Source organism: Aulostomus chinensis, chromosome 18 (genome assembly GCF_037954235.1).
Source record: "Aulostomus chinensis isolate RoL2024-O1b breed Wild chromosome 18, RoL_Achi_v1.0, whole genome shotgun sequence".
Classification (NCBI taxonomy): Eukaryota; Metazoa; Chordata; class Actinopteri; order Syngnathiformes; family Aulostomidae; genus Aulostomus; species Aulostomus chinensis.
The window spans coordinates 18,900,463-18,919,019 of record NC_141337.1 but is presented as its reverse complement, the minus strand read 5'-3'; the positions used below and the strand labels follow the sequence as shown (position 1 = coordinate 18,919,019).

At 40.1% G+C, this 18,557-nt stretch overlaps 1 protein-coding gene across 1 annotated transcript in view; it reads left to right on the top strand.

Moving 5' to 3' along the window:
* LOC147245560 (netrin-1-like) overlaps positions 1 to 11,489 on the top strand; it is a 56,850-nt gene extending 45,361 nt beyond the window's left edge. The window contains exon 6 of the mRNA XM_086185573.1: positions 7,404 to 11,489. Coding sequence (XP_086041699.1) covers positions 7,404 to 7,723 — 320 coding nt within the window. The 3' untranslated portion in view covers positions 7,724 to 11,489. The remainder of the gene's footprint in view (positions 1 to 7,403) is intronic.
* Positions 11,490 to 18,557: the final 7,068 nt, after the last annotated feature.

Here is an 18,557-nt window from a genome sequence, read left to right as displayed (position 1 = left end):
GCCGCTGGGATAGGCTCCAGCCCCCTGTGACTCTTAATAGGAATAAGCGGAAGAAAATGGATGGATTATGGTATGGAAGACTAAGCCTAAAAAAAACTTTAGACAAAAATGACCTCATAAAATAAGCTATTGAAACTACCACAAGTCATTAAAATGATGCATGCAATTTTGTCCACATGCAACTTTCTGTTCTTTTATCTGTTTTTTAGTTGATTTATTCATTTTTTATACATTTCTATATTTTTTTCCTTTTGAATTTAACTAGACAATAGCAACAATATAAAAACATGGCAAAAACGTTGACACTTTTGCTCAGTAGATTTGTTGATGTCTGAACATGGGTGGAAAGAGGAGGACCTAATTGTAGATCTACCGGTAATTTAATTAGTGATCTGATTTGAGAAACAAAATAGATTTTCCTGCTTTCTGTATGATGCCTTTGAATTCCACTGTGGACAACTGCAACTTCAGATCTCCTGAAACACTACAACATGGAAGTATGCCCAAAACATTAAGCTCCACTTTCAAAACACAGCTCATAGTGCTTCTTGCTTAATATATGAAAATAAACATTACATAAAAATAAACATAGGACCCGTTCATATGATACACATGATTCACATTCATATGTCCCAAAGGGAAAAAAGGGGCTGATCATGTCAAACCTGTCATTGTCTTGAGCACTTTTCAAGTCAGCTGATGCCATGGCCAGGAACATATCTTTATTCAACCAAATTAACTAGTCAAAAAAATCACTGACAAAGAAAGAGAGGCATTAGAAAGGAAGAAAGGATGAAAAAGAGAACTCAGCATATTGGTAGGGTCAAACATACCATTTTCTACATGTGAATGATAGGGAGTGTGGCTGTTTGTCAATTGAAGGTAGAGGGGAAAGTTTAATCTATTTTGCTGTAGTTTTCCCCCAATTTATTTGACTCATAAATAATTTTATTGATATATATATATAAGTATTTGATCCAACTCTCATAATGCTCTAGATCTACTGTACATGTCGGTGGATTTTGTTGAAGAAACACACCCAAATTTGGGATAATTTACCTTTTTTGCCATCCTTCCCAGAGCCAGACAGAAAGATAGATACCATGCTCTCCTCTGTGCTTGTCTGAGGAGATGAGATCCATAGATTATTGGATAAGAATCCTGCCATGTTTCAAAACTAAAAAAAAAATCAAAGGGGGTAAACTTGGCTGAAAGTTTGTCAGGTTGAAAAAAGGTTTTGCAAAGTTGGAAAGATACTTTCGGGCTCAAATAAAGTTTTGATAGGATGAAAAAAAAATCATTCATATCTCTGCAAACATTTCGTGTTTGTGGCATCAGTCGCTTGCTATCAGTGAGGCATGCAAATGCAAGCCATACCCGCAGGCTCATAGCTAAATTAGGTTTTGGTTTCTCCTTACAAGAATTTTGGCATATCTTGTGTTCAGCTGCTGCAAGAGACATCAGAGCTAACAAATTTCTGCATGATTTGCTGATATGGAGCTGATTTCTACAGCAGTGTTGACCACAGCCAGCATGTGGCTGGCAACACAAATGCTGTGATGGTTACCGATGAGGACTCCCTCTTTAGTCATGCTCATCTTGGAAAAAAGCTGCAATGGGAGCCTGGTTAGAATGAATAATGACGTGAAATGATATTCAATTCAGTATGAGTGTAAGCTCACACTGTTTGGGGTGAATCTCAGAAAATCTGTGGTTGTAAATTCAGCTCCGAAAGTAATTGTCTGAAATTAAATCTGCAAGCAGCGTTGAACAGGCCTCGCACACGCTGGGTTGCGACACAGTCAAAGGGCTTCTGTCACAGGCACGTAGATGCTTTCAGAAGACCTGGGCTGACAACTCTGTCTGTACCCATCCCCCACCCTTTCCTCCTTTGCCCTGGGAGTTTGATGATTTAAGAATACTCTTCTTGTGAAATATCCTCACAAATCCCATGACTTTGGCCAAGTAGGAAAGTCGGAAATTCTGTCCCAAATTCCGGGGATACGGGTTAGCGTTGTAGTATAGTAGTAAGATTACATGACAGAGATAAATGTGGTTGTTGACTGTAGAGATAGGTCTCGGAAAGAAGCTGTCTCTGAGTCTGTTTTCCTGGCTTGTGTGACCTGTAGCGCCAGCCCAAGGATAGCAGGTCAAACAGGTGATTGCTGGGACGAACAGAGTTCTTGATGATGCTGACAGCTCTGCTGCGGTAGCAAGAGCTGGCAATGACCTCCAGGCTGGGCAGAGAGCAACCAGTGATTTTCTGGGCTGTGATAACGACCCTCTGCAGCGCTCTCCTGTCTGCTGCAGAGCACCCTGCGTACCACGCTGTGATGCAGTACACCAGGATTCTCTCTATGGTGGCCCTGTAGAAGGTCAGAAGCCTTAGTTTGACATAAATTATATAGACTTACAGACTTAAACTTCGACTTCTCTTTATTGATCCCTTTGGGATGGCTCCCTCAAGGAAATTGAATTTCCAGTAGCAAAAAGAAGATAAACACTCTTACAAAATAAAGAAGATGGACAATAGACTATTAAGTAAACAATAAACTCTTTATACTAAACAATACACTTTTAACTAAGTATATAAAATAAGATTCAAGTAAAATGAAATCAGATAAAAACAAAACGTAAAGAACTGCTTAAGTTAGCAGTTAAAATATTGTGCTTGAATTGTTGATGTTATTGCAGATGAGTGTCCAGAATATCGTTCCTACTGTCCTCTTCCTCTATATTTCCTGTCCCCCTGAAGTGAGGCATTATAGAGCATGCGGGACAAAGGAGTTCTTAAGTCTGTTTGTCCGACATTTGGGGAGGAGCAGCCTTCCACTGATCAGGCTCCTCTGGTTGCTGATGACGGTGTGCAGGGGGTGTCTGACATTGTCAGTAATGTCCAGTGGTTTGTCAAGTGTCCTCCTCTCTGCCACCGTCACCAGTGAGTCCAGCTTCACGCCGACCACAGAGCCGGCCTTGCCTGATCAGTTTATCCAGTCTGGAAGTGTCCTTCTTGGATGTGCTGCCCCCCCAGCACACCACAGTGTAAAAGAGGACACTGGCAACCACAGACTGGTAAAACATTCACAGCAATCTCCTAAGGAAGTACATCCTGCTTTGTGTCTTCCCATACAGGTGTCCGGTGTGTGTTGTCCAATCCAGTTTATTGTCCATCCACAGCCCAAGGTCTTTGTAGGAGACTGTCCAGATATTGCCTTCTCATTGGTTAACATTGTAAGGTGCAATGTGGCTCAGCAACTTTCGGGCTTACAGAATCCAAACTGTTTGAGTTGTTCTAATGTTTTTAACAGTTTTTATTCAGCACGGTGTCATAAGTCACGCATTTAAGTTTGAAGTCGATACCATTAATGCCCTAGGAGGAGATAGTTTTTGTTTAGGGTCCAAAATTGGCACAAAGTCATGCTTTCATGTGCATATTGTGTATTGTACTATTGAGTTTTGGTTTGATGTCTCTATGACATTCCTACTGTCTATGTCGCCCCTTTTTAGATACCTAGGTGGCGCTGTGGAGCATGTTTTGGCACTTTGGAGGTTAATTCTTATATTCTATCAAACTTTTCACCAGACCTGATGTGTGGGCCAAATTTGATGAGTTTTTGAGCATGTATAGAGGGTCAAATTGAGGTCTAAAGTGGTGGAATAATAAAGAATGAAGAAAGAAACGGAATATATACAACAGGTTCTACGTCCCTTTGGGGCTCAGGCCCTAAAAAAAGTTACAAAATAAAGATTCATGCTTTCAAAAGTTTTAACATTTGAAAATACTTTCCCCAGAAAATGATCACCTGTTTTCAGATCGCCATTTGCAAGGTTTCAAACCCATGAAAGCTGCAAACTCATTGTAAAAGCATCCAAATATGTCTCTGTTACAAAGGCATGATAGACATTGTAGATGCTAGAGAGTAGGAACACACAAAGTGGGCTCTAGGCTTGAGAAAACAGGGGTATGAAGGCATTTTAGAGTAAATCCCAAACTGATAACAGAACCCATAACAAACACAAATGTTAATCGATCAATGAGTGCAGCTGAAACGCATCTAAAATTGTCAGGCCAGAGGGAATTTTTGATGATTGCATATGTGGGTGTCATAATAAAACCTACGATTCCAGCCGGCAGGAAAGAGCTCTTCATTTTATCCAACGTGGCTCTTCTTTCACTTACAACCTGTTGTAAATGATTGACTCAATACTTCGATTTTCAACTGTATTAATCATATATGGTTTATATGTTACCATCATATCAATTGTTCTCATGATGTAGATTTGTACATCAAGCAGCTGTGGTGAGTGTTCATACCTGTTAGTTCTTCAGATGTTGATCAGAAATCACTATACATTGGAAATCATCCTAAGTGAAGCTTCACTTGTCTGTCAGTCACAGCTGTATTTTTAACTTTTAACAGGAGAGAATTGGCCAAATATGTCTAATTACCATTCCAGCTGAGCAGACAGTGATTTGTTGCCATTTGTTGTATTTTGCGAGGAAGCCAAACACAGTCATTATTCATGTTCCACTTGATTCAAGTCAGAGCTCAGACAGCCCCTGCATCTATAAAATCGATCAGACTGATTCAAACAAAGGAGGCTGTTCCTGCTGTTTTTTCTAAAGTTCACCTGAAACTTCTGGCTGTAGATGACTGTGTCTGAGCTGCAACACAGCAGTATGGTAGACAGCACTGCTTAGCACACATTCCCTTTACCTCTGTTTAATTCATTTCACAGGCCTGTCGCCTTTGCTTTTATTGGGCTTCAGAGTCCCTCTATGTGCTTCAGGGGGCCACAACCCCCTATGTGTGAGTGGTGATGCTGGCCCCCAGGGGTCACGGGAAGGGGCCCTCTGTTTAAACATAGTTGTGAGCTCTGCCGGCATTGAGCATTCCTCTGCGCACAAGCAGGTGGTAAATTAGGCCGACGGTGACGGATTGCCACCCTGGAGAGAAAGAAATATGTTTTGTTTATTCAATTTTTTTCATTACTGCCGTAGCTACGGAGACGGCAGCCACAAGGGGATTATATTCTCGCCTGACACCCTCCTCTGCACACACATACCCTCCCTCTCCCTGCCACCAGGAGAACAATGAATCAAAGGCCCATGTGTTTACCGATGCTTTGGGATTGTGCTCAAAGGCAGGGCCTCCCTGGCCACCCCTCTGTGCTCACCCAAGGGTGAAAGGTCCCTGATTATTCACTCAGCTGATAACCAGATGGGACAGAGGCCTCAGTGTTGTAATTAAGCAAGCTCTAATTTCATTAGCCCTCACTTGTTGATGGTGTGCAGTGTCAAACCACAGCACTCTGCCTAAAGAAGATAAACCCAGTGGGAAGTCTGGTTGTAAGGGAGGTTGGTTGGCAGACATTGTGTGAGGTTAGAACTACCTTGCTTCTCCCTCTGGTTTTCTCTCTCTCACTATCTGCCTTGCCACACAGTTTCTGCATGCACTGTTTTGTAATTGTTGGACCCTGTACACTCATTCTTCCTTTGGTGTCTATTTAGCTCAAACCAAGTGGCAGGAGGTGTGTGAATTTGTGTGCGTTTCAATACAGAATGATACTTGAGAGAGAGAGAGAGAGTGAGGTAGACACCAACCAAGAGACTGGTCACTGGAACCAAGTCTGAGTTAGTCGCGATGGTTCGTTGAAGGAGGGTGCTATCTTCGCTGGATTCTCACGCTGTGAAGTTGGATGAGGCTCTGGGAGCAGAACCCGGATAGCTCCTGAGGTCAGAACATATTTCGATTCTCCAGGAACATTTTCTGTGGCTGGGAAGACAAACAGTGCCCCCCCCCCGCCCCCCCCCCCCCACGCGCACGAACACACACACACACACACACACACACACACACACACACACACACACACACACACACACACACACACACACACCTTTTATGTGTCTGAATGAAGGAGAGGGCTACAATGAATGGTCAGCCTGTGAGAGCTCACTCGACTCAGCCCAACAAACTTTCTTTCTTCGGAAATTGTGTGCATTTTGCTCACACCATGCACTGACACACATTCAAATGGCCCACTCGTCCAGTTCTCTTCAGTCTTGGCAGTAGTAGAGGACGAGTGATGGACACAGAAAGTGATCATGTTCAGCCAGATTTGCAAAGAAAAAACTTACATTGCTATAAAAATAAGATAACAAAAGGGCCTTTCTTTATTTCAGAGGAATATTGGATATTATTATTGTACAAATATTTTGTCAAGTCTTCAATATCCTCACGATTTAAAGCCCAAAAACAGCTACTCGATGTTCATAAATTGTGATAGTTATAGATATAAGAAGATATGTTGCATATGCAACTGGTTTCTTGAGTTTATTTTAAGTGTTTCCCATCATCTAAACCAATCCTCTCCACATTAGATTCGTTCTCACATATTGTAAGTGAGCCCCCACACACTTCAACGTTAATGGCACATTCCAAGCGAAACCCGCAGTGTAAGGCACTTCATTTCAAGCACAGATTACCTCTGGCGCTGCTGAGCTATTTCCCTCTTGTTCCAATCAAACTGATTAAGAAATGGTGACTGTGTCTGGCAGAGTTTAGTTTCTACAGAGGGAGTTTTTACTGATTTTGTGGTATGAAAATATATAAGTGGTTTGTCAATTGTTACAAGGTTGAATTTGTGTGCAATTATCAATATTCAGATATTCTGACTCCATACAACACTGTCTAGAATACACAGTTAGAGTTTGCAGAGGTGGTATTGGTTGCAGATGTGGCATTTTTCAATAAAGATACACAATACAGCCCCATATCAGCCTCCACTTCCTTAAGACATATTTCTTTGCTCTTCACATGGAAGTCATTGTAGTTGCACTGAAGAGGCTGTAGCACTTGCTGTGATAGTTTTACTACATCAGGTTAACTTATAATGCACTGATAAAGATATAAATCTTTACAGTTTATCCTTGAGTCTCTGTAGACTTTTAGCCAAGTTTGAAGAAACTACAGAGGGGTACTCCTGAGACATCGCATTCATGTGAGGTAACAGTGACTTTGACCTTTGACCATCAAACAATTTTAGTTAATCATTGAGTCCCTGTTAAAGTTAATCTTATGAAATAGGGATGATTGGTTGAAAAGCCATGGGATCAGCTGAAATTGTCAGTAGACCATCTACTGCAAGCAAAGCACTAGAAAGTCCTTTGTCTGACAGAGCTAGTATTAACATTAGCAGCACATTGTGCATTAAGTTGTTAGTTTATTGGTGATTGTTGTACTTCTTGTTGCGGGCTTATAAACAGCAAAATGTCATGTCATCTGAGGAGGGAGAGGAGGTACACAGGAGGACGTTGAATTTATTGTGTTAAAAGGGCATGAAAGTGTTTTGGAACCACTGATATACCGTAGTGTATTAAACTTTTTTCTCATCGCCAGCTGTCCAAGTTCATGTCTTGAAAGGAGACAAGGCAGGAGAGTGGTGGAAGTTCACAGTCAACATCATTTCAGTCTACAAACAAGGTGAGCACCGGATACGCCGTGGGGACCAGCTGCTGTGGGTTCGCGCCAAAGATGTTGCCTGCAAATGCCCCAAGATCAAGCCTGAAAGAAAGTACCTGCTCCTGGGTACAGACGATGATTCCCCTGGGCAGAGTGGTGTGGTGGCAGACAAAGGAAGCCTGCTCATCCCTTGGAAGGACCTGTGGGGCCGCCGTCTGAGGAAGTTTCAACAGCGTGACAAGAGGGGAAAGTGCTAAAAGTAGCTGAAGAGAGAGGGGGAAAGTAACATTTCCACCAGGCGGAATGCAACAGGAGGACAGGCTGATTTTAAATACTGGAAGCATAAACATAGGGAATTAGGAAGGCTGGGGAACAACTGAGTACTGCTGCTCTGAGTGGGAACAAAGAGATAATTTTTTTTTAGGGAACTTTTGAAAAGGAGCTCATTCTACACTTGTTCTGATTCTATTTGTCTCTGCGTGTTTTGTTTTTTTTTACTATGTAATTGCAGAGTTTGCACCTAATGCTACAGATAAGTTACATCACAACTATTTTACCCATGATGCCATTCTATTTTCAAGTGTTCAGCTCCTCATCTGTAGATACCTGTTGCATTTTCAGAGAATCCCTGTGCTATGTTAGCAAATTAATCAAAGACTTTGATTGATTGAGGATTCTACTTGTGTGTGTGTGATAGATACGCTGCTCTTTTAACCTGCCAAACACTCGATAAACTGTTACAACACCTGAAGAAAAAATTGTAAACTGTTCATAACTGTGGTCTCAGAGTGGGAGAGAGCTGGTGCCACGATGCCTGAGAGCTGCCTGCTCATATGTGTGTTACCTCAGCGGTGTTGTTGGAAGAAGACGCCATAATGATCCTGTCCTCATTCTGTACAATGATCATGTTGCTTATTACTTGCCAGTATTTGCTCAGCGCTTATTGATATATCAACAGTATGTTGTAGTTGTGACCTCTGCAATGTAAAGTAACCCCATGTGCATACATAGATAGATGATGCCATAGCATCAACTACATGTAGAGTAGACATGTGAACCATGCACTTATTTTTACTAGTTTGAACATATGAGATATGTTCACATTTTAAAAGGGGCGTGCTAAAGGAGAAAGAAATCTATAATGTACCATGTGTTACAAAATACCTGTAATATCAGTATTACCAATATCAGGCCTCGAGGGACTTATTGATGCGGTTGATATTAAAAACCTTGCTTAAAGTTGCCATATGTACAAATAACTCTGGAAAAGTGTTTATTTTCTGTTCAAGAGCTAAATGTCAGTTGTCCAAAATAGTTCATGGCTGGTTTGTAGAAGAGAGAAATGGTGAAGTTACAAGTGTCGAACCATCACACTTCATCAGAGAGAAACTAAATTATTTTGTTTTACTGTGATACGTCTTGTTGGCATGCAATGGCAATAGAGGGCTGTCAAAACACATTTATTTTGGATTTTTGTGCAAAGCAATTCCTTTGTATGGACCTGCTTGGATTTGAAAGTTAATTTGGAGCAAAGCTGCATCCCGAAATTGTGTATTTTATCTTTCAAGGACTAATAAATAGATGTGAGTGCATAAAGAGCTGGCCACATATATTTATTTTGGAGTAAATGATGACTAATGGCTAACAACAGTCAGGCAACAAAACAATAGCAAAACTAAACTACTAAAACAGAGGGGCTATGGTTTATTTTCAGCTCAAATCAAAGTTCCTGTGGAACACTGAGCATATGGCTGGATAAATAAGATGTGGATTACATGCCACAATGTGCTTGAGTTTGTTTATTGACATTTTTGGACAATTTTGTTGTTGTTTGGCATCTGTTGCCTTCAAGCTGATTATGTGTGGCTGGCTCTTTCTGCTTTCTGATATCACAATAATGGAGCACAAGAGAAAAAAAATCTTCATGTGCTCACGATGTGTGTCAAAGACAAAATACACTTTTAGAGTAAAGTATTGCTTCAAGACTCTCTCGCACCTCCCCCACCACAACATCAACTCCGAGGTCACCAAATGTAAACAGAATCTCACATATAGCTGCTAACAGTGTTCTTACATGAATGAGAGATTATTATCATGATCATTATTATTATAACTTTTATTATTCAGTCAAGAAATTAACAATGTATAAAGAAATAAGAGTGATTAAACTAATGGCTGCGGTGTAACTTAACACATTTTTGTGTTTGCTTTTGCTAAGAAAAAAATTAAAGCAAACTCTTTCACATGAAAGAAGACGCCAATTAGGTGTGTGTCCATCAATTGGTTTATGCATTAGGCTATGCAATACATATTTACATCTGATGATGGTGGTATAAGCCACATTATGCTGGACTTTATCAGAGTAGAGGAAGCGGCCATCTTGGTCTTGAGGATCTACATTCACTTGGGTTTTCATTGCAAGCAATGCATACAAAAACTGAATGTGTGGCTGAAGGTGGTTTCCATCTCCCATTTTAAATATTTACTCCTTTTCAACAAAGGCTAAAAACACATCATGGGAGCATAAAACCTTTTTTTTTTCCAAATGCAGGGAGTTTCAGATATTGTAATTTCTGTAATCCTATTCTAATGCAATACTTTAAAATACACATCAAAATAGGATATTTATTCAAGTTTTTTTCATTTTTGGATGGAAACGTGACCTATGTTACCACATGTTTGGACTTAGTGTTACCAGATAGGAATGTGTTCAAGAATTGTGCCCAGAACTTTTTGAGAAAAATCATCATATATTCAAAACCAAAAGAACAAAGCATACAATTTAAAATTTAACATTTAAACTTAACAACATAACAAACATGAATGGAAAAACCTTACATCACAAAGACGTTGGATCTATGTTTTTCACAAATTAAAATGAGTTACCTAGACTGGTAATAAATACCAATATTAAGTATAACACTATTAATTCATTAGCAAACTATCATAGCGATAATTACTGTACATATAGCAATTCTGTGCCTCATACAGTCTTTACAATCCTCACTTCTGGGGGCAAGGGATGGTGCTAGCAGATTGCAGTTACCCTTTACAAAACCTACAAACAATCCTCATACTACTGTCGCTGTATTTAACACAAATGACTGATAGCTAACAATGATTGTGCTTCATGTAAACGTGTTTTTGTAGACAGTATTCAGTGTTGTGCAGAAAATACCCTGTGGAGTGATGAAATATCACAGATGTTTATTGTACAGCTCGTCACCTCAAAGGAAAGTATTTGAAGACTGGATTCCATTTTCAAGCGTTGTTACTTTTTATTTGTTTGTTTGTATGTTTGTCTGTAAAATATTAACTAGATCAGTCTCCATGTGAACTTAACAAGAGTGTTAAATACTAGGCACTTAATAGATGAAAAGACAAATAAATGAATGTCAGACAACGTTCTCATGTTTACCTGAATGTGTGCACCCAGAGGTTACACACAAGTATATACAATACTTTATGCAGGGCCACATTCAAACATGTACATGTACATACACACACACAGACACACACAGACACACACACACACACACACACACAAGTACCATTCTGTGCATCATACTGTAGATGTATCTGAAAATGTGCACATAAAGTCTCTGCCAGCACATCTGTACTGACACATTTTAACCTGTTTTGCAGGCATTTGTAGGAAGAATTCCTTCAACCATAAATATTATATCTTAATAGATATCTGCTTCTGTTCATACTTTGGCCTGTAAATGTTGTCTAGCATTGCAAATGGTTGTGTAATGTCTTGTAACACTAATATATTATGTTTATCAAGAATGAATATATTTAATGACACATGAAACAATGTGGCTTTTGTTGATTTATGTTTTTGGTCTTTTTTATTTTTATTTTTTACTTTTGCATTGATTGTAGATGGCTGTAATGAAAAGTACTGATAAGTGTTTGGCTATTGAACAGCCTGATAGAAATGACAATTAATTCATTGGTAATAAAGCTGTGTGAAAGAAAAACAATGATGACCACCTGCTGAAAATGCCTTTGAGGTTGTTTTTTTTTCCCTTTCTGCATCTAAAAAGTTTCTCTGGGTAACACTGCAAAAAATACCCAGATAAATAATATACTGTAACATATTTACTCATACTGTTTAATGCACATAAATGTAAATTTATTATTGTTATTATTGAAACATTGAAAAAATAAAAAAACATCTGAAATTGTTAGGTCTACTGATCTAACTATTAAATGGAGACAGTGAGTCCTAAAACCCAGATTTACGTAAGCGCTGCTGAACATAAAGCCCCCTTTTCTCAAAGTCCATGGGCTTTCATTGAATGCCTGAAATAAGGTCTGTGGTTTACATAAGCTTATGATATTGTCTTGTACAGGTGCATCAATAAAAAAAATAGCCATGAATTTAAAAGCTATTTAGCTTTTTTTTTTTAGCAAATGGCAAAAAAAAAGGTTGCCATGGCCATGAATCGTCATCACACCAAAAACAGAGGAAGCGCGAAAGTTACGGTGAGGTTTAAATCATGCATGTCATTTTTTTCATAGCCTAATGTTAGCATTGTACTTCTTAAGTTTATGAAACAGCAGCTGCAGCAGAAAGGGCCCTTGAAGAGCATCATCAAATCCAAAATATCCACCCACTACGTTTTTTTTTTTTAAGTTGTCCTGCTAATAAACAGACAGACCAATGACAGTGATCTCTTTACGCCTTAAGGTAGTAAAAAACAACAACAACAACAACAACACTGTAATGAGTTTTATAGAGCCAAGCAAAAGTTTTGGGATTGTAGCAATAATGAGAGCGCAATCCAGACTTGGTTGTACAGTCACCTTTGGTTTTTTTTGGTACATTAGGCACCTCTTGTAACATTCAGTAGAAGACCTATTGGCCTGGAGAGTACATCATCACCAGCTGCCCCAAATGCCAGCCACCAAATGGAGAATGTATGGATCGAGAATGGAGAAAAAATGATGGGGTTGAATGGCTCAGAGGTAGAGTGAACATCTAGCAACTGAAGGGTCACTGGTTCAATCCTCACTTCCATGTCAAAGTATCTTTGAGCAAGATACTGAGCCCCCAATTGCTCCTGATGGCCCTGCGATGGACTGGTGACCCGTCCAGGGTGAACCCCACCTCTCACCCAATGTCTGCTGGGATAGATTCCAGTCCCCAGTCCTCCAGACCCTCAACAGATAAGCAGTATCGAAAATGGATGGATGGAGGAAATGGAGAAATGTTTGATGGATTTGGGACAGCTTGGGCTGGTTTGCTTGTCTCTTGCTGCAATGTCCAGTGTTTGTTGTTACCAACCATCATCCCAACCTGCCCCCTGATGAAGACTTCCATGTTAGAACAACAATAATCATCACCAATAATGTGATGTTGTTCAACTATGTAAAGCATGTGTCCACTGCAAAAAATAAAAAAACAAACTGATATACATTGGCAATCTGTTTGTGGTACCACCATATCATATCATGATCCCATTATGCACCACCACTACACTATGCTGTGTGGTGCTAAAAGAGCATGGGCACTTAATGTATTTTCTATGAGATTGCCATGGTCAAACTTGAATTATAGTTAGGAAAAGCATTTTGTTCTTGGAGACACTTGCAGGGAGATTGTTGAGTTGTAATTCTGAACATTTTGTTGTTGTTTGTACATGGAGGTCGCAAGCTTGCAGGGGAAAACAACAGGCCAAAGAGTAGGTGAAAGGAAAAATGGGATGAATTAGTTGCTCTAACTGGTTTATGGAATCTGTCATTATGTAGGGAAGCAGCTGATCAGGAGATATTAAACGTACATGTTTACATTTCCTGGCAACTGTCAGAAACAAATGAAGGACAGAGGGCCACCCAGCCACCAAACCACAGTGTGCCACATCAACTACACTATCCCGCCTGGCTGGAGGAGACTTATTTTTTCCTAGGAACATTCTAGCTGTTAACAGAGAGACAATAGCAGCTCTGCAACTAGCGGTTGATTTGTCTCTGTGGAAAGTTCCAAACTGAAGCTGCTGATGGAAACCTGACCCTGCCATTTCATCCACTATGTGTACGATGAATGTTCCACTGATGCCAATGATCATATCTCCGTGTTTATTGTTCCATTTCATCTTCACCCACCCAGATCTCTTTTCAACTCCCCATCACACCAAAATCATGAGAAAAATTTGGTCTTCATGTGAGTTTGTTGGCTTTGATAAGCCAAAGAGAAGTTTTGTGTCTTGCAGGTTCTGGATGTCAGAGGAAGAGAGCAGGGAGCACTGTGGTAAACACCCTGTTAACATCTAAACACACAAAGTAATTTCTCTGGGGCACTGGATCAAGCATTGACCTTGCTGACCCTCAGTTTCTCTACAAGTTGAGGCTGTTTTACAGCCAGTAGTGCCTGTGGCCCTACATTTTTAATGGAAAACACAGCTTAAACTCTCAGCGGTGACTATATAATTGGTTGGCCCCAAAAGAGTATTTTGCAGTGGCATTGCCAGGAGCAATATATCAAAAGCCTGTCCACAAGCCAAGACAGATGGACCCTCATTCTGTGCATGTTCAGAATCTTATCTTTATGTAAAATGCCCGTAGAATAAGTTAAGGGCCTCTACTGATGACAAAACCTCCCAGCAACAACAATAACATCTGTGATTTGGATGAGACTTGTTGGTGATATCACCCATTTAGCAGTTAGCCTCCATTAATAGGAATCAAACATGCAGTGTGGCAACAGCTGGCATGTTTTCATTTATTTATGTGTCATGCCTCACAATCCTTTCTGTCACCCTTAAAACCGCTCAAGGACAATTTACATTTCTGATGTTAAAAAGCTTCTTAAAATTATTTACTTAAGAAAACATTATATTTCAATCAACCAATCAATCAATCAAACTTTATTTATAAAGCGCTTTTCATACATATATGTAACTGGATAACACTCAGTTGGAAGTAAAATCTCTGTATTCTTGCACATCCATTCATATGTTCTCCAGTTGAGGAAAAAACAACTGAGAAAGCACTCCACCGAGAGTTGATACAAAATATAGAAATATGCTACTCTACACTTCTAAAACACCTCTGCTGGTGCTGTGCATTTGTTGGACATGTCAGAGCATCCAAGCTCTAGCTGTGTGCATATCAGGAAAAGTAGAAAGGTACAGGCATAAAAAAACAGAAATATGCCCAAGTCCAAACACAGGACCTCCTTCCTGTATTGACTGTTTTGCTCCATCCCAGACACATCTGACCAATCAAAATATTGAATGCTCTCACATTATGGTCAGAGTTGGCAAACCAGCTCATCAGTGCAACCACTAAATTTGATTTGTACTGACACGTCAAGTCACAGAAAGTGATTTAAACCGAAGTCTAAAGCAGACGCCCAAACAAAAGGCGTGAAACCACCAAGTGACCTCTATTAGTTTACCTTTATCTAGTTTTGACAGTGGTATTTCACCACCCTGTAATTTAGAGGTTTTGGTGATTTTAGCTGTCCTCTCACATTTTTCTATGAGATTGAGTTGTCAGAAGCAATGTATATGGATCAAATCTTAAAGTCCTTTTGAAAAAAGTGGTGAGACAAGAGAATCCCACCCACCCTCACATACAGTATGATAAAGGATTCAACAGAGGTATATTTAATATGACCGATAACAATCCAATAGCAAGTCCTTTCTGTGTAGTAACATAAAATGCAATCCAAATTAACAACTCTCTAATGGCTTTCATTGGGATTCATGAGTATCATAATCAGATTTAGTGTATGGTTCAACTATAATCATTATGCTTTCACTTTTTGTACTTAAATCTTTTTTATTTGGAGTACTTATCCAAGACATCTGGTATTCATTAAAAGCTGCATGGGTCAGTGGCATGTAATAATATGCTACTTGTGGAACAAAGGACATCAACTGATGAGGCGGTCCTCCATTGTGGCGCAGGACGCATTTGTGTTCATACTACAGAAAGAATGTGGCAACATGTGGCCCGGACCATCTCCAAGTGTGGTTCCAGGGATCACGGCCCATTCAGTATTGGCATGACCTTGTGCTCACCTGGTATGAAGGCTGACCACATAAGATCGGATCAGTTATGATTTATATTAATACCAGGTTTGCAAATGGCACTCATCCAGCATCCAATCTGCAGACATGACCAGTTGTTTTGGACCAGCTGGATTTGTACTCATTCTTGTTGGGATACTTCATAAGCATTTGTCATTTTCCATAGTTCCACTTCCTCCACCACTCAGGTAAGATAATACAATGTGCAGTCTACCTTTGGAAGAACTGTGAAATCCAAACAGCGTTTCACTGAGGTTGCTGATCTTGTCATTTTAAAGTATTGTCACCATTACTTTGGAAAAACTTCGAATAAAGTACTGCTTACAAAGACATCAAGGCCAGCAATGTTTATAATTTATTTTTCATACTACATCATTTATAGTCCTGATAATGATCTGTGTACTTGATGATCTGATCTGTGTTGATTACTTAAGATCCAAGTGTGTGATGTTTACTCAGGTATTCGCAGGTCGGCAAACAAAGCAGCACTTTTTGAATGTTCTTTACTGGAATACCCATTTGACACCGTTACATCGGAGGACCAGTTGGAGCTGAAGGGCCTTTGTGACCACCAGCCATGGGATTTTACCACTGTTTGAGATGCTGCTGTGGATTTAATGTGCAGAGGAAAAGCAGCTAACGGCTAGCATCTGAATTGAGCCTCCAACTTTGCACCCCCTTCTGCCTCAGAGGGATCTGACGCGATCACAGCCATATCCAGGCTAGGCAGCAGCCAGCGTCTACATGGCCCAGCAGCAGCCAGCCATCTCCAGGCTATGCAGCCAGGCACCACCAGGCCAAGTCACAGCAAGCTACCTCCAGCAGCCAACCTTCTATCTCCATGACTCATCGTGGGGGTAAAGGGAAGGAAGAGGCAGCCAGTAATAGTAGCATGGATGAAGAGTATGCCTCAATGAGTACAGTACGGGAACTGCTTGACCAGCAAAAGCTGTACTTTAAGGAGATGATGGATCTTCAAGAGAGAAACGGCAAGTCTTTCCTCACAGTAATAATGGACACTACCAACAAGAGAATTTATGGTCTTGTAAAAGATGTTGGGGATTACAAACACAGCATGGAATTTACACAGACAGAGGTGGAGGAGCTGAAGAGTAAAGAAACAGCCCATCTGAGGGCCAGCAAGACCACCAGTGCTCATTTGGATGACCTTCAAGCTCTCATCTCCAAAGTGGACAACATTGAAAATCAGACAAGAAGAAAGAACCTTCTCATCGATGAAATTAAGGATGATAAAACTGAGACCTGGGATGACACTGCGATTAAAGTCAGTCAGAAAGATCACTTTGAGCTGGATGCCAAGCTTATGAACTGAAAAGAGCACACCAAAACTGCACCTTCCAACCAGAGGGGCGACCCAGAACCGTGGTTGTCAAATTCCTTTGGTTCAAAGACAAGATTCAAGTACTTAAAGGAGCCAAGGGTCTGGTCAAAGACACAAACTTCTTCATCTATGAGGACTTCTCTGAGATTGTGTGTGCCAAAAGGAAGAATCTACTGACTAGGATGAAGGAAGAACGACACGAAGGAAGAACGACACAAAGGAATGATTGCCTTCTTGAAATATGATTAGCTGATTGTCCACCCCCCATCCAAGTTTCACAAGCGTGCCAAGCCTGCCTCCAGTGTTTTATCCTCTGTCTCTGAAGAAAATGTGAGTTAAGCTGACAAGCGTTTGAGTGCGCGCTTGTCTGTGTGAGTGTCTGAATCTCAGAAAGGTTCTTCAATCACAGTGTCTGTAACCTTTTATCCTTTCTCTACAGATGAATGTAAATCCTCTGTTATGATGCCATGTGAAGCCCTTTGAGACAAACTGTTGGTGAAAACGGGCTCTACAAATAAAATTGCCTTGCCTTGCCTCTGACTTTACAGATTTGTATGACCCTGATGTCCATTTCTTTCTCAAAGTCAAGTTTGGGGTAAATTCCTGTCAGTATTACAATGACATAGATTTCCATGACCTAATGGATCAAACTGAGAATAGGGAATGTTTTTCCTCTGTTCATGTTAATAGACATAGTATTCTGAAAAATCAATCAATGAAGTCACTATTTGGCTATTTTAAACCATGAATTCTAGGTTGTAGCCCTTACAGAAACATGGCTCACAAAATGAATCAGGATTCTTACAATGTACCACACTATACATCTGTCCACTCTTTAAGAAAGAAGAGAGTGGGAGGAGGTGCATCACTACTGGTTAATAACAAACTACAGTTCAAACTTAGAAATGATCTAGTGCTACCTTCAAAATTGATTGAAATAGAATCTGTATTCATAGAACTTTAATTATGCTCTTTCTTTGAAGGCAAGAATGTAATTATTGGGTGCGCCTGTCGTCCACCTGACACTAAAATCAGTCACTTTAATGATGCTTTTGGTGTGTCACTTTACGTTATTGGCAAAGAGGGGAAATTAAGTTTCATACATGGTGAATTTAATATTAATCTAATGCAGAGCGATAATCATGCCCCAACCAATGACTTTGTTGATCTATGATATGCCTCCTATTTCTACCCAGTTAGTACTAAACCAACAAGAGTGAGTAGTAGTTCAGCCACACTGATTGACAAAATTGTCACCAACTATTTGGTTATGTTATGATATCTATACGTTTCCAAGACTGGGATATTATTTTGTGACATCTCTGATCATTTTCCCATCTTTCATATTACTCTGAATCAGCCTAAAGCAAAACAACATAGGGATACCACCTCAGTAAGTTATCACAGGTACAATGAATTTAAAGGTGCCATAGAGAGGTTGAAGGGGGTATTAATTCTTGTTCTGTGGTGTGGTATGTAACCCCACAAAAAATGATTGGGTCTGTCATGGATCAGAAGCTTCCTAAAAGGCTCTCTGAAACCGCGATGTTACCATGTTGGGTTTAGAATGCCTCGTTTGTCCCTATTGGGGTCGTTTCTGACCTCATCTGGCAACCTCATTATTTATGCAAGTGCATGAGTTGACGCCGATCAGTTGCCGTAGTTTATCTGGCAACCTCATTTAACTGCTACTCAGTGATTGGC